A 16,457-nucleotide genomic window follows, 5' to 3' on the forward strand; every position below is an offset into this window, starting at 1 on the left:
GTTCCTTTATGTCTGTGTGTGGTCTTCTCAAGCCAGGGTGAGAAGGCGTGTGGGAATCCTCCTGTGACATGCTGCCTGTGTTCCCCTCTAGACAAACGAGAAGGGCCAGGTGGTGACCAAGACTGCGCTTCTGAAGCAGATGGAGGAGCTAATAGAAGAGCCAGGCCTCACCTGCTGCATCTGCAGGGAGGGGTACAAGTTCCAGGTAGGGCTGCCGGGCAGCATGTGGCTGCACTTGCTCTGGCTGTTGGTAGCACAGCCTAGCTCTGTGTCTAGATATGCCGGTCTCCTGCAAGCCACTTTGTACTGAGATAGGCTTGTGCTTTGGGGGACACCTGCTAACCTTGTAGGCAGGATGGCAAACTCATCTAAGCATGAGCATCCTTGGCATCTGAAGAGACCACCTTTTGACATCCTCTATCAATGCCAGTCTTTAAACTCTTGTTAAAAGCCCCAGTTGATGGGTAGGCATGCAAAGGTCTCATGGTGAGGTCAGAATTCCAGCTGAGGTTCTGTTAACTACAGGCCTGGGGACTTCAAGTCATACCGCGTTGCTTCTGTTCAGGACACCTATGAACACATAGAGCCCTACTTTCTAAGTGTGTCCAGGTGAGGGGACACCTGAAAGGAGCAGTGGGAGGTGGCCTGTTTGCTTTCTGGCAGTGCCAGGACAGGCCTCTTCTTTGTCATCAGCCCTGCTTTGCTCCTAGACTGTGGAAGAACAGGTTGATGTAGCTGTCCGACAGCTTTGCAATGCAAGTGGCTGTGGAGACACTGTACTTCCCTTCTAGATAGATGAAGCACAGAGATGGCCTAAGCTTGGCTTGCTGCCCCCTACCCCAACACTGAATTATTTAGACGAACAGAGGTTTGGGGCTAGGAATGTAGTTCAGTGGTAGGATGTTTGTCTGCCATGCACAAGGCCCTAGCTTCCATTCCTAGAACCACACATACAGCCACAGTTTATTTAGCTCACAGTTCTGGAAGTGGGATACTGGGACCTGCTAGGTTTCTCTTATTCCCACAGTGGGGCTTTCATGACCTAATCACCTCTTAGACATCCCAGCTCCTCTTAGCACTGCCCTGAGGAATTGAACCTCATGTGAGTTTATGGCAGCAAACGATGCTTACATGCCATGCCGGAGTGACCACTTTCCCATCTGAAACCCATCTGAGGGGAGATGCTCAGTTCCTCATGTCTTGTCAGTTCCTTGCACACCTTGGCTGGGAATTTCTCCTTACCCCCATTTCTGTGTTGTCCTTGTAGCCCACAAAGGTCTTAGGCATTTATACCTTCACCAAGCGGGTAGCTTTGGAGGAGATGGAGAACAAGCCCCGGAAACAGCAGGGCTACAGTACTGTGTCCCATTTCAACATTGTGCACTACGACTGTCACTTAGCTGCTGTCAGGTAGGTGTTGGCTCTTGCCAGGCTCAGCCTGGACCTGTGCTACTTCAGATGAGTGGGGCTGGGCTGCTAGGGCTGGAGTTACTAACTCTGGGGCTTTAAGCCTGCTTTTCTTTTCTTTTTGGTTTTTTTCTTTTTTCTTTCTTTTCTTCTTTTTTTCGAGACAAGGTTTCTCTGTAGCTTTGGAGGCTGTCCTGGAACTCACTGGTAGACCAGGCTGGCCTTGAACTCATAGAAATCCACCTGCCTCTGCCTCTGCCTCCTAAGTACTGGGATTAAAAGGGTGTGCTACTACCTCCTGGCTGGCAAGCCTGTTTTTCTTATCTTCAAGCAGTAGGTGTCTACCTTAGTCCCCATAAACCTATGAACTGTACTTACCATATGAGAAACTGTTTTGGCTTTGGATGTTTGACCTTGGCCATGGCTGGTAGAGTAGTCTTCCTGAAATACTGAAGCAAAAATTGACCTATATAGTTTCCAAATGGCTAATTCTGTCCCTAGGGCCAGGGCTAATGTGAGCAAGCTCTCAGCACCCAGGTGCCTCATTACCAGATTAATCCCAGCAGTTACTTGTCCCTGTTCTCCTCCCTGTCCCCATCCAGATTGGCTAGAGGCCGGGAAGAATGGGAGAGTGCTGCCCTGCAGAATGCCAACACGAAGTGCAATGGGCTCCTTCCAGTCTGGGGCCCCCACGTCCCTGAATCAGCTTTTGCCACTTGCTTAGCAAGGTGAGTGTTGAGTGTCCTAATAGCAGAAGAGGGTAGTTTCCTGGACACTTTATTGGACATCCATATCCATGCTTACTGACCACAGCACTGTTCTGAGCAGACAGAACTGAGGAATAGGGTTGGCTAAAGTCACCTGCTGGGGTGAAGTCAACATCCTTGGTTTCTTGGGTTCCCTGTAAAATTTCTCATTAGCTCTTCTCCTATAATATATAGGACCTCTGACTTAGTTCTCAGGGCTAGAACCTCCCAGAGTTCACTTCTAGCATTTTTGTTTGTTTTAGTTTTTGAAGACAGAGTTTCTCTGTGTAATAGTTCTGCCTGTCCTGGGACTCGCTCTGTAGACCAAGCTGCCTCTTCTCCCAAGTGCTGGAATCAAAGACATGTGCCACCATAACCCAACAGTTCTAGTGTTTAAATTGTGAAAGCAACTGGGGGTGGGGCTGGGTGGGGTGGGAGTTCCTTCTAAGACCTGTCTGTCCCTACATAGTCAACTACGATAACTGAAGCTTTGCTGGGGTCCTCATGTGTTTAGGAGGCCTCATGGAGTTCTTTAAAGCTACCAGGGGTACAAGCTACATCAGATGTCTGGTGGCAGCAGTGACAACAGAGGGGCGGTGGATAGCACGCTGAGCTCTGTACTGTGTGTTTGTGCTGCACACGTGAATAAACTGGGGCATAGGTAGAGTCATTTACCAGGGCCATTCATTTAATAAGGCACAGAGCTGATTGTCTATTGATTTAGGAAGAAGAAAGGCACAGCATATTGGAGGGTGAAAAGATTCTTAAGGACAAATCACCTTGACACCAAAATGAGTTTGTTCCCATTTCTCCACAATGTGTCATCACCTGTGGCCATGGCATCTGTCAGTTAAGAAATGAGTCCCCAATTGGTGGCCTCTTGCCCACACCAAGAGCATCACATGCAGCAGCAGGAGCAGCGTCTGCAGTCAGCGGGCCAGGGGGACCTGAAGGAGAGCTCTGCGCTCCACCCCTAGCTTTTACCAGGAGCCTGGCTCCCGTGTCATGTTGGCTCTGCTTCTCCCTAGGCATAACACTTACCTCCAGGAGTGTACAGGCCAGCGGGAACCCACGTACCAGCTCAACATCCATGACATCAAGCTGCTCTTCCTGCGCTTCGCCATGGAGCAGTCATTCAGTGCAGACACTGGTGGGGGCGGCCGGGAGAGCAACATCCACCTCATCCCGTACATCATTCACACCGTGCTTTACGTCCTGAACACGTCAGTATATCCTGTGGCCCCGGGTGCTCCCTTGGCTAACACTCCATGTCCCTCTCTGCCTAGCTAGACCCCCCCCTCCCCCGCCGCCGCCAGCCTTTACTGAGAAGGGGTTTTTAATCCACTGTTTTGAGGCTTGCAGAGAATATGGCAATGTGGGTGACTTCCTTTACAGAGCTGCCCCATTCCCACTATGGGAGCTAGGGACTCTGGTCTTGTGCTGGCCTTCAGAGGGAGAATGGATGGAGAAGCTGCTTCCTCCATTTCTCAGACTCAAATGAGGACCATGGAGGGGAGTCTTACCATGTCATTAGTCAGAGCACACAGCCAGTACAGCTGTAGGCTTCTGGTGGGATTGAGGCAGCTGCACGAGTGGAACACGGGTTTTCTCAGCCTCTCAGTGATGCTTCTGGCAAGGATGGGGACTGGGGGTGTTGAATATTGGGAAAGCAACTGAACAGGAATGTGGCTGGGGAGAAAGAGCTGTTTGTATAGGGTGTTAAAGAAGCTTCTGAGGAGGCAGAAGCTACTCCATTCAGCCAGGCTTAAGAGCACAGTGAGGTATCTCTGTGCCTGCACTCTCAGATTTTGTCTGACTGGGTACAGACCTGCCTTCTTCCCAAGATCCATGGCTTTAGTAGGCAGCTGGTAGCCATGGGATGGCTGAGCATAGTCCTCCCACAAAGCTGCCATGCTATCAGGTACCAAGGCAGTCAGCTCTTGTCCTTTCCCTATCGACATTTGATTTTCCCTTCCTCCCTTTTCCTTGTGAGATAAAGTCTGGCCTCAAGACTGCAGGCTTCACTGTTAAATTGCAGGGCAGGGCCCTTCATAGCACATGACATCATCTGCCTAACACCCTGGCTGTCAGAAGAGACATCTGGCATTGCCAAGAGCACAGGCATTCTACTGTCTGAACCCTGCTGCAGGCCCTAGCAGTACTAATTGCCAGTGTTCTTGGGGCCCTGACAAAGGCTGTGGGTTTTGCAGAGACATGCCTCTTGGTAGCCATAAGCTAGAGTGGACTGCTCAGGCAGAGATCCAATGAGGAAAACACTTCCCAGGACTGACCCCACCAGATGGAACTGGTGACTTCAGGTGTTGGCTGTGTTGTAGTTTCCTTGAGCAGGCAGGGCCTCCTTCTCAGCCACAGGCTGGTTTCCTTTGCTAGCCATTGAACAATGGCATGAGCTTGGTCATAAGGCACTTGGGCCTCTGATGGGATATTTAAGCACAAAAGCAAGTTTGCTGAACCAGTGAGCCAAACTTGAACCTGAGAAGAGCCTGCCATGGCCAGAAGTCTGAGGTTCCCCACAGGGATGGAGAGCTAGTTAGGGTTCCAATTGGTCCCATTTTGCAGGAGCAAAACAAAACAGGGTGTCTTTGCACCATCCTCCTGCATCCGTATAGGCAATGACTGTGACCATGCTGCCTGGATACTGTTTTTTGGTGATGCTTTGTCTTCCCCTCCTAGATGAGTACCAGTAGGTTATAGGGACACTGCTGAAGATTCTTGGCCTCTTCATGTGGGTCCTGGCCATTGGCAAGACTTTGTCATGAGAAAGGGGTAGAGTTGATGACAGACTCTAGAACCAGACCCAGGGCTTCAGTCTAGTCTTTGCTTGGCATGGTACTTAGTTCCTAGTACTATAGCTTGCTCTCCTGTACAGTTGGACAGGTGGTTCTTATGGGCTTCGTATGCCTATTAAATGAGAAAAGTCGTGTGCAGCACTAAGAACAATGCCTGGCAGTCAGTGTGTTGTGGTCATCAGCACACAGTTCAGATAGGCAGCAGCTGCCTGCCCGGAAGAACTTGCTGATGATGGGGAGGGAGGACAAGCCATGAGCAAATAGCCCACACAGGGAGCCTGGGTGCCGGGGGCACATGCAGTGTAGACCACATTGGCATAATAGGACTCATGGAGAAGGTGGGCTATTGACCATGTCAGAGAACCTACTCTTTGACTCTGTCTCTTGCTGGCTTGGTGACTTTGGTAGGTCACTTCCTTCCCTGGGCTTCTAGAAAAATGGAGAGTTAGTAACCATGCCCTATCCAAGAGCCAGGTGGTGTTGGGGACTGGGCTAAAGTGACACAGTGATGGACCTGAGCAGGTAGAAGGCTTGGGTTGCTGGAGAGGAGGAGGTGGGAGGAAGTACAAGCCTGGAAGATTGTTCAGTGCCATCTTGGTTGGCCCTTCCTCTTCCCTGTTTCCATCTGAATTCTTTTCCTATAGAACCCGAGCAACATCCCGGGAGGAGAAGAACCTGCAAGGCTTCCTGGAACAGCCCAAGGAGAAGTGGGTAGAGAGCGCCTTCGATGTAGATGGCCCCCACTACTTCACCATCCTGGCCCTGCATGTTTTACCCCCTGAGCAGTGGAAGGCCACACGTGTGGAGATTCTACGCAGGCTGCTGGTGGCCTCGCATGCCCGGGCAGTGGCTCCAGGAGGAGCCTCCAGGTCAGTGCCTCTTAGGAAGCTGCCACATTCAGTGATCCCAGCCTGTCTCAGTCATGTGAAGCGTTCATGTTGAAGGTGTGCTCATTTGACCTGGCTGTCAACTCTGGCTCCAGTAGTTACCCTAAGAGTCTAGACTGGTGGTGGACAGTTGTTTGAGCCCCTCTGGGTCTTGTGTTGAGCCACTGAAAAGGTGAATCTGGGTGTCTGTCTGTAGAAAATTCATAAAGGAAGACAGCCAGGCCTCAGGGGATAAGGCTGGTGAGGGAGTTAGGACAAGCAGCAAGGTTAAGCCAGGGAGCCAGACTTTCTGGCTCTTGCTGGCTTTGCTGTAAACTAGGGTTTCAGTGCGGCTGTGGCTGTGGCAGGCAATTTCTTGTCCAGTGACTAAAAAGCCTGTCCTTCCTCTTTCCTTCCTTCCTGGCTCACCTGCCCCCACCTTCCATAGGCCTGCTATACCCTCCTTGCAATCATGTGTGTACTGACTGAGGAGTACGTGCAGGAAGTGGTTCCTGTTTTCTTCACTTTACATCGTAGTTTGGGTCAGATGGGAGTTATCTGAAAGAGCCATCTGTAAGTGAAGTCAGAGCCTTCCTCTTGAGCTCTTTGACAATAAATACCCCAGTGGTCATTCACAGCACACAGAATAGACTCAGCCACTACTTGAGTTTGGACGTGAATAGTACCTGCCTACCCTGGGGAGCTGAACCACAGCATTGGACTAGTAGCTTATTTCTGCCAGGGGAATACCAGGTGTCCCTGTGTAGTCCTGCTGTAGCCTCTGAACTCATTAACTTAGGCTCAGGGATTGTTTCCATACTTAGAGGCCAGGAAGGGAGCAGAAGGTGTTGACATAACCCTGTGGAACAGCACCTGAGTTGGCCCACCTGAGACTTTTCCTCTATTAAGCACTTCATGCTCCCAGAGTGACCAGTTTGCCACTCTCCTGTTGAGTCCAGCCAAGTAGGAAGGAGCGAGTTGTTAGATTCCTGCCCCATTCCAACCATGTCATGTCCAGGATGTCCCAAGAGCCCTACTATTAATGTTAACTAGTTGCTTCAAAGCAAAAGTTAGGTCTTCAGATATCGATGTTGTTAAGGAGACAGGAATTGCATTCATGGCACCCAGGATGACCACTTACCAGGCAGGCTTCCACGGCAGGGTAGAGACTGAGCCCACCCAAACGGTTCTTTCAGCCAAAAGTGGAACTCATTCCTCTCCCAGCAATTGAGGAAAAGCTGATTCAGTCATGGCTTAATTAGGAAATCCAGCTTGCGCCCCATTCATGCATTGCCATTTCCTATGTAGCAGTTTAGTCACCTTTCCTAATTAGCTGTAAATAATTAAGCTGGGCAGGGTCACACAAGACTCAAGCTCACAGCCACAGCACAGCCACAGAGGGCCAAACCCAGCTGTGGCCCAGACTCCAAGCCTGCTGTTTGCCAGACCAGAAAAGGTGCTGAGGGCCTGCTCAGGATTGGGACACCCTTAAAGGAGAGGCCTTTCAGCCAAGCATGTGCAGAAGGTATTGGGTGCTGTCACTGGCAGCAGGTTCTGTCTGAAGTCCTGTGCGTTTTGGGGTAGGAGGCAGTGGCAGATACACAGAGCTACAGCTTACAGGGCTGGGGCTAGAGCTCAGTGGTAGAGCACTTGCTTACCATGTGTGAGGCCCCAAGTTCAATTCCCAACAACAGGAAGAGGGATGGGGGGAAGGACGGGGGTGGGGGGATGGATGTATATAAACTATAGCTCAAGAGAAGCTAATGACTTCTGCATGTTCAACATTCAGCAAAATGGATTCAGCAGATATTTTAGCCTAGAAGTTGCCTGGGCTTCCGCTGGAATTTCCTGGGTATCTGGACAGTTGTCCTTACCCTCAGGCCCATCTTACAGTACTATTGACAGCTGTGCCACTCCTCCCTCTCCCAGGCTGGTGGGCAGGAGGGAACATAGCAGAGGCTACATACAGGTCGCACATGCCAACAGGCTTGACTTTGTAAGTTAGACGGCAAGCCCTAAACTAAATGAGTAGTTGATGATGAGCATGCTGCTGCTTGTCCTGGCTATGTACCATAGTTGTGAGATGTAGATGACCTTAAGTCACAACAGGGGCTCATCTGGCCTTTACTTCCACAGCCACAACTGAGATCTCCCCTTGTGCTGGGAGATCATTCAGAACCCAATGGAATCATCCCTTGGGGCGGGGGGGGGGGGTCAGTGTCTACTGCAGGCAGTGGACCTTGACCTAGGTGCCCCCATTATTCCCAGGCACTCAGATCACTGAGGTGCTGATGACGCTTGTTAGAGACAAAGGGGTGTGTGAGCGCCTCCGAGATTACCTGTGGATTTTGGGAAGTATTGGGTGGTTGCCTGGACATTCCTAGACTTCACGGTTGCTCAACACTGATTTTCTACCAGCTTGCCAGTTTTCTGCACAGCACGTGTTTGGCTGTTTTGGCTGTCTAGTAGATTTCTCCTGGTGGGTGGCAGGTAAAGTATGAGTTAGAACCTTGTTTTTCCTTCTTTGTTGTTAGGTGCCGTTACATTTGGGAGTTTGTTGGGGGCAGACTACAGGGGAGCACAGAAATCCTTGTGCCTAAGTTAGAGCCATATTTACCTATGCCTCTGTTTCTGTTCCTCATTTTAGAAAAGTGATGAGATAGATGGTCAGATGAGTTGGTGCAGCAGCCCTGGGAGCCAGGACTTCCAGGTTCCCTGCCCACAGCTGCTCTTTGCTCAAGGTGTACCCTCAGTCCCCAAGTACTGTGTCCCATCTCTGCAGGGCCTGCACAGACATCTTTGCTCTGCTTTTCAGGCTAACAGATAAGGCAGTGAAGGACTATTCTGCCTACCGTTCTTCCCTGCTCTTCTGGGCTCTTGTTGATCTCATTTACAACATGTTTAAGGTAAGAAAGACTTCAGGGCCCAGCCAGTTTCAAGAGGTGTGGGATGTGTGCATCCTTGCCCAAACCCCATTGGTGGCCACATCCCAAGGCTCTTCACTAGCTTTGGATGCTTTACCCTTGAAAAGCTAAAGGCCTCCACTTAGGGAGAGGTGAGTGCCCTCAGCTCAGACCTGCATATCCAGCAGTTGGCAGCTGAGGCCACTTTGTCATGCACCCCCCAAGCAGTGAGCTTTAGGCACACTGACAACCTTCCCACTTTTGTCCTTGCCCATAGGTAACACTTTGCTCTTTGTGAATGTGCACTACATAGCCCACCTTAAAGTAGAATGTCCTGCTCGCTGTCTGCTGGGCTCACATGTCTTGGGTGGGTTGGTGTGTGGGGGTGAGCCATTCAGAGATGCCAGTCATCTTGGTTTTGGAAGTGCAGGTATGGGAAAGACCCATGTTGAAATTGTGGGCCCATATGGAACATTGCATTAGCAAAGGCCTCATGGAGTGTAACTAAGACCAGTGGGCCCTGGAGGTAGGGGGCCTCCTTGCTTCCAGGAAGGCCCTGGTACGTGTTGGGAGGGCTCTCCACAGGGCTGAGATGGAGGCAGAGAGCCAGCTGCATTCCATTATTCACTGGCCCCATGTTCATTGATTCTTGTAGAAGGTGCCCACCAGTAACACGGAGGGCGGCTGGTCCTGCTCTCTGGCCGAGTACATCCGCCACAATGACATGCCCATCTACGAAGCTGCTGACAAAGCCCTGAAAACCTTCCAGGAGGAGTTCATGCCAGTGGAGACCTTCTCAGAGTTCCTCGATGCAGCAGGTCAATGCACAGTTTTCTCTTGTAGAGATTCTCTGGGGCAAAGCCCAGGTCTGTCTCAGTGGAACTGGCCATTGTCTTGTCTTCACAGAGCAGAAGAAATAGGTACACAGTAGCTACCTCCAGTCATAGGGGAGGGGTTCATCCAAACGGCCCACTTGCTGGGATATAGTGACACAACCTTAATCCCAGCACTCGGGCAGAGGCGGGTGATCTCTGAGTTGGAGGCCAGCTTGATCTACATAGAAAGTTTCAGGACAGACAACCCTATCTCCTCCTCCCCCCCCCCCCAAAAAAAAAAAAAAAAACTAAAAACAAAAACAAACAGCCACAGATGAGAGAGCTTTGGTGCAGCAAGCATTGGTGCCCATGGCCTCCCAACTCCACCACTGCCCATGACTCAGTGTTCTGGGCTACTCTGGTTAGCCTCATCCTGTCGGTGCTGTTAGGGGGACGATTGAGGTTGAGTGGATATGGAAAGTACATATGGGGCAAGCTCCTTCGGTCCTGACTTTTAGCAACGACTCAGAATTAACAGGAAAAAGGGCACATGTCTTCCTTGCACACAACTGCCTGGGCAGGCGTGGAGTAAGTGGAGACTGACAGCAAGGAGTGACTTTGAGTGTGCCACAGCTCCCAGAACTCAAGTCGGTTCTCTCCTATCTACAAGTTATTTGTACACATTGGTCACTTAATTGCAAACACTTTGAAACTTACTTGGGTATCATATCTGAAAAGTGATAGGAACAGGCCGTGACTCGGGCTTGGTTGGGCCTGGGAAAATCAACCTAGAATACAGATTACACCTTCCCAGGTCCCAGACACTCTTGTGTCATAGCCCTCCACAGGAACTGTCTTAGAAAGGAGAGCTGCTAAGCCAAAGCAGAGGAAACCAGGCCTGGCCAGCTCCTGTTTGCTAGCTGGCTCCTGCTTCTCAGCATTGGGCTGTTGACTGTGGGGGATTGTGTACACCAGGTGCAGGGGAGAGTCCCCCGGGCCCTGTTGCCAAGTCAATGCTTCTATTAACATTAACATTCCCTTTTTCCCTTCTGTCCTGGGAAGGAGAGCCACTAAAGGCCCAGGATCTTGTCGCATGCATTCTTCTGTTTGCCCAGGACTAGGCACTCTGTGGGCAACTATTCTTTGGCCCAGTGGGCTCTGCCCTTGGGTGTCTGAGCTGACTCAGGCTCCCTTGCTTGTCTGTTTCTTACTTCATAGCTCCTTGATCTCTGCACCCGTGTTCCCCAGCCTGGCTGTTTAGGCAGTAGACTCACTAGTTTCCTCAGAGTTAATCCTGACCAAGAGCACACAGCTGTGTCCTCAGTGCCGAGCCTGTGCTTGTCACATGAGACTGTCAGTGACTGAAAGTCAGAGCTAGTGAGAAGAGGTGAGCAGAGATGAAGGACTCACCTGCCTCCAGGCCTGGGCAGGCCCTGGCAGCAGCGAGCCTCTAGTCTCTTTGTGAGGCCAGGCTTTTATACCTTACTTTAAAACTTTAAACTGCCAGAACAGCAGACATGCCCTGTTCAAATTCAAGAACAAGACACCTTCTGGGGCCAAGAGAAGCAGCTGGGCCGCTTTGCCTTGTTACTGCAGATGCTTAGAGGTGACTTGTTCGGATGCTCATGTTTATTTAACTCGGGGTTTCAGTGTCTGCTGCGCACTGTTGATGAGGTCAGGTGCCTGCTGGGGCCTGGTGTAGAGGATATGCTAGGTTCTTCCACCATGAAGGCTTCCATTAGTCCCCATGGCAGGCAGGGAGGGCCCCCTATTGTCTCTTTCTGAGAACTGAAGAAATGGAGTCCCTATTGCCCCTGCAGCTTTAGGAATCCAGGGGTGTGGTAGGACTGACGCCCAGAGGAACCCAGAGGCCTCTATCCTGTTCTGCCCTTCCTGTTCTGCATTTGCTGTTCCCTGGTCACTTTAAGATGATGACAAAGGCTGGGGACAAAGGCTCAGCTATGGACTGCCATGCCAGCATAAGGAGGACTTGAGTTCTGATCCCCAGCACCCCCACAAAAGCCAGGTGTGGGTAGAGCTCTAGCACTAGGAGGCTGCAGGTAGTAGGATCCCCCGCTGAGCTTGCTGGCCTGCCAGTCTAGCCAGCCAGCAAACTCTAAGAACCTGTCTTAGAAAATAAGATGAGGGCAATGGAGAAAGACACACTATGTTCACACACACAGAGCACCGTGCTGGGGTGGCGGGTACAACCTAGTATTCGTGCCTAGTATTCATGAAGTGCTGGTTCAGTCCCCACACCAGGCGTGATAACACAGAAGCTCAGAGGAGATCCTCAGCTGCATAGTGAGTTTGAGGCCAGTCTGGGGGCAAACAACCAACCTCAGAATGGTGGTTTGCTGCTCTTTAATGGCCACTGGACAGGTTGAAATCCTCTACTCCAGGGAATCCAAACTGACCTCCGTCTGATGGTCTCTGGTGGCACCCACATCTAGAGCAGAGTATTTATCACATGGTGATCACCTCCCTGCCATTGCTGGAATCCAGCAAGTGCTGGCCTCAGTATGTTCTGTGCATGAATGAGGCATCTGTGACTCAGTGGGGCTGGGGCCCCTGTATGCCACTCAACACTCTGTCTCTGCTTTCCAGGTCTCCTGTCTGAAATCACCGATCCAGAGGGCTTCCTAAAGGACCTATTGAACTCAATCCCCTGACCATCTCCATGGAAATGAGATCACGGTGACGAGATTGAAGCTAGCTTGCCTTCCTCCCTCGTTCGTCCCTCCGTGTGCATTCATTTCCCCCACGGATGCTGCATTAGCACCCCCTCCTCCCTCATTTTTCTCGGAGTGGCTTGGGGTTTGTAGGTTTCCTGTTCTATCGAGCGTGTGTGTGTGTGCTGCGTGGGCTATGAAGTTGTCTATAGCCCAAGCCATTGAAGGACCTATACATACCTAGGGGCTGTGAGCTGTCCTGGCCAGCTTGAGTGTGCACATCTTGAAATAAATGAATGACTTAGTACACATTGGAAAGGGGGTTTGGCTGTTGCTTGCCCAGTGCTTTCCAGTAAACTCACAGCCTTGTGGTGACAACAGGAAGACTACTACCGAATTTGGATTGTGTTCTGGACGGGGATGGGCCTGACGATTTTCTAGTTCCTAGCCAAAAAAAGGGCTCAGCAGAGCAGGCCCTGGTCAGCGTCTACTTCAAAAGCCTTGAAAACATTGACAGTCTCCTGCTGTCTGCTGGGCAGAGTGGAGAGACCCCAGGAAGACTAAGGATAGTGAGAATAGCTGTTCCCGCTGCTAGGCCTGTCTCCTGCCCACCCTTCCTAGCAGCCACACAAAGAAAGCCTGTGCATCCTTAACCCAGAACCCCAAGTCCCCAGATGAGACCTCAGTTAACAGGTGTGGTGCCTCTGATGTTGCATTTTGAACCTCTGAGACCTGCACCCTACCACCTAGGCTCCCTAGAGCCTTCCCGACTTCAGCAAAAGGCTGACCCAGTCACAGCTGTGGGAAGGGAGAGCTGGCTAGCTCTCATCTCCTTTGTTTTAGAGGGCCACTCAACCAAAGGCTCTGAGTGACACAAGCCCCTCTGAATGTCTGGTTCATAAGGCTCGCTCCCTGGCCCAGACCATCTGGGCCTGTGGTGCCTCTGGTCCCATTTGGATGACTTCCACAGCCTAGGCACAGTGGCACTCCCCCCCCCCCAGAGCCTTTGCAGCCACAAGGTGGGAGTATTGTGCTCAAACTGAACAAAGGGACAGCGCTGAGTTCTGTTCTGAGGCCCTGGCAGACCAGACAAGCACACTGAGGGATGAGTTAACTCTGGGGCAGCTGGCTCAGGTTTCCTGCCTGCTTCTGCCTCCTGGGTACCTCTGTAGGTGTCTTACCTGTAAAAAATGGGGGCCACCCAGGACTGTGGAGACCACCTGCCTGCCCTGGAGGAAGAACACAGTAGCTCCCCTTAGAAGAGGGCCTGTTCACCAGCTGCTTAGAGTCTGCACCCCTTTCCCATGTACCTCCAAGTCTGGGTGGGTTCAGCAAGGAGGATGGAGTTTTGGGGTCTCCTTTACACACACTTGTCTGTCCTGCTGGACTCCAGAGATTCAGTTCAGGCATTGAGGGAGGGGACAGCCACCATCCTGTCATTTGGTGGGAAGTAAATTGGAGTGGTTTCATGTGGGGTAAGGGCTGCCAGTGCAGATGGGGACTTGCCAGACTACAGTTAGGGTCACACCTCCGATTAATGTAGCACCCTCAGAAGGTTAACCAAAGCCCGCAGAAAGGGAGCCAACAAAGCTCTTTTCAAGGTCCCTCCTGCTTTTTATTATTTCTTGCAGAGGCCTGTTCTGTCCCGTCCAGCGTCCAGAAAATGAGCTGTGGTAGCCATGCTTTCGGTTTTGAGTGAGTGTATAAAGTAGCAAGTAGCAGATACATATATAGCAAATCAAATAGCACTCACAGTGTCCCACAGAGACAACAAGAGTAGCCCAGTGGAGAGCAAATGACAGCTGTCAGGCAGAGACTGACTGGGGAATGGCACTGAAGGAGCTTGAGTTCCCAACCGAGGAGCCCGGCAGAGCGGAGAGTTCTCATAGATTAGCGTCCGGCTTGTCTTCTCCCCGGGTGTTTTTGACGGGCTCAACAGAAGTGACTTCTATTGGAAATAGTTTCCCTCCTCAAAGTTCTCAAAGACTTTAACACCCTCAGCGGTTTGCTCTTCTGTCCTCATTTCAGAGTCGGGACTCAGCCTGACCCAGGACAGGGCCTTCTGAAGGGCAGCTGGCAAACATGCTGCGGGGGGACGCCACCCTCACTCCAGACTCTGCTTCTCGGCCTAAGTAGTGTGTCGTCACTGACCATGGAATGCACATTCCAAGGCTCTGTACCATCCCAGACGAGCTGCTGAGACGGCAGCCCTGCAGGTCTGTGCCTGAACAGAGGTGGAAAACAGGCTGGGGAGTAAACAGCCTCCCCACGCCCGTGTCCCGTAGCAGGAACCCTGAAGGACACCAGATGAGCCAGTCCTTCGTGGGGCCGTGGTGCTTAGCTGCAAGTCCCTTGGGGTTGAAGCCTAGTGAGGCTTGCAGCCTTAAGTCCCTGAAGCCATTCAGCAGGAAGGCCATTGGCCCTTTTCACACCATTCACATTCCTCCTGGGCTCCAGCTCTCCAAGTATACTTACGCTGTTTGGATTTACCATTTGGGATTGGGGGGGGCTGGGTGGCCCCATCCCACCAGGCCTGGTCCACCCCTTTCCAGATAATGTATATGTGGTGAGACCAGGGCTTGGGCCAGGTTCTTCATTCTGTCATCAGCTTTGAGTTGGACTGTGATAGTGGAGTCTCAGAGGAAGTTTGCCTGCTGGGGACATGGGAACTGAGGGGAGTATGGAACCCCCAAGGACCCCACATTACTCAACATGCATATGTTTACTCGAGGATTCAGTAACAGGTGCTGTGCCGGCTCTTCAGTGTGCCCAGTTCCCAAGAGGGCGGCAGCCCCCTTACCAGGTACAGATTGGGGCGCCTCTGGCTACTATTACTGCTAGACAGTACTCCTTTTTCCCATCTCAGACAGGCCTGCCCCATGCCTGATTTTAGGATCATTTTTTGCCTGGAGTTGACTATGGTGTCCCAGGATACTAAAACTTTTTCAATTTGAGCCATCCCAGCAGTACTGAGAGGGCCAACCAAGGTGAGTTCCCAGGCTGAGCCCCTGCAGCCACATGCTGTGGGGCTTCCACAGGGCAGAGCCAGGGCTCCCAGTCTTCTCCTGGCCATTGTGATCTTCTCTGTGCAGGACAGGTTGATCTCTCCATATAATAGAGGCAAAGTCATGGCCAAATAACAGATGTGGCCCAAACTCTGTCCATGCTTATAAGAGCAACCAGCTTGGGCACACAGTGGGGAATGAAGAGCTGGGACAGATAGTTCTGTTTGGTGTCTGACCCCCGGGTTAGACAAATGAGTCCACATAATGTGTAGCAGAAGTCGCATGGTAAGGACAGAGGGAGGTCTGGGACAGTATGGGCCCTTGGGGTTAGTGGGAATGTGTCCCAAGGGTAACAGTTTCTTGTGTCTCAGCCCTGTAGGGGCCTAGACAAGGTTCCTGTCCTGTTTGTGTGAGGTACCTTCACCTTCATTGTGATACTGTGACAGGCGGTGTCACCACAGCAAGCTGCAAAGGACAACCGAAGTGAGAGCCCTTAAGAAACATGGCAGCCTGCTCACGTGCACATATGCGCACATTCACAGCCAGCAGAGCTCAGTTGCCTAGGTGATGTTTGTTTAGCTTTATTCTTGCCTCTGCTGGTCTGTGTTTCCTGTCTCTAACAAGCCCAGAAGGCAGGACTAGGGACCAGGCATGTGCAGACACCCACCTCTGCTGCTCATCCTGTTGGCACTACCCTCCAGACTCCTTGATCCAGCCCAGCAGAAGGTCCCTCTACCGTCAGCCCTTGACCCTTTACTTTGGCCCTTTTTGTCTAGGGCTGGGGATAGTGGGCAGAGGGGGAGGAGACCTGGGCACAAAGGACGGGGCAGCACTTAAGACTGTCACTGTGAACTGAAGGGGACACAGGAGAGGAGGTAGGGGTATAGAAATGAGATTGCTCTCTTATATAAATAAACTGCCACTAAAAGTTCTGTGTCCCCAGCTCACCTCTAATATTACACTGGGTTTCCAGGCCCAATACAGATTGCTGCTTCCACCCTCCTATGAACCCAGGCTGCTGTGGGGAACCTGACTTCTGCTGCAGTCACCATTGGCAGCTTCCTGGGACAGAGCCAGAGGGGACAAAGATGAGGTCCCAGGACACTGGGAGAGTCAAGGAAACATCTGTGGAAAAGTAACTACCACCTCAGGGTGGGGTCTGTGCCTGTTGCCCTTTGAGCTTCATCCCTTGGATATCCCTGCTGCCTGTGTCCAGTGCCCATGTCACTCCAA

General features: G+C 51.5%; 2 protein-coding genes across 2 annotated transcripts in view; one reads left to right on the plus strand and one right to left on the minus strand.

Annotated features, from left to right (window-relative positions):
• The window catches only part of Ubr4 (ubiquitin protein ligase E3 component n-recognin 4), a 112,382-nt gene extending 99,845 nt beyond the window's left edge, over window positions 1–12,537 (plus strand). Inside the window, exons 101-108 of the mRNA XM_051173471.1 lie at window positions 92–205; window positions 1,268–1,410; window positions 2,010–2,135; window positions 3,182–3,376; window positions 5,608–5,832; window positions 8,645–8,735; window positions 9,388–9,550; window positions 12,155–12,537. Coding sequence (XP_051029428.1) covers window positions 92–205; window positions 1,268–1,410; window positions 2,010–2,135; window positions 3,182–3,376; window positions 5,608–5,832; window positions 8,645–8,735; window positions 9,388–9,550; window positions 12,155–12,219 — 1,122 coding nt within the window. The 3' untranslated portion in view covers window positions 12,220–12,537. The remainder of the gene's footprint in view (window positions 1–91; window positions 206–1,267; window positions 1,411–2,009; window positions 2,136–3,181; window positions 3,377–5,607; window positions 5,833–8,644; window positions 8,736–9,387; window positions 9,551–12,154) is intronic.
• Mrto4 (MRT4 homolog, ribosome maturation factor) overlaps window positions 1–16,457 on the minus strand; it is a 1,102,334-nt gene that overhangs the window by 134,960 nt on the left and 950,917 nt on the right. The window lies entirely within an intron of this gene.

The sequence above is a fragment of the Phodopus roborovskii genome, unplaced genomic scaffold (assembly GCF_943737965.1).
Source record: "Phodopus roborovskii unplaced genomic scaffold, PHOROB, whole genome shotgun sequence".
NCBI classification, from domain to species: domain Eukaryota; kingdom Metazoa; phylum Chordata; class Mammalia; order Rodentia; family Cricetidae; genus Phodopus; species Phodopus roborovskii.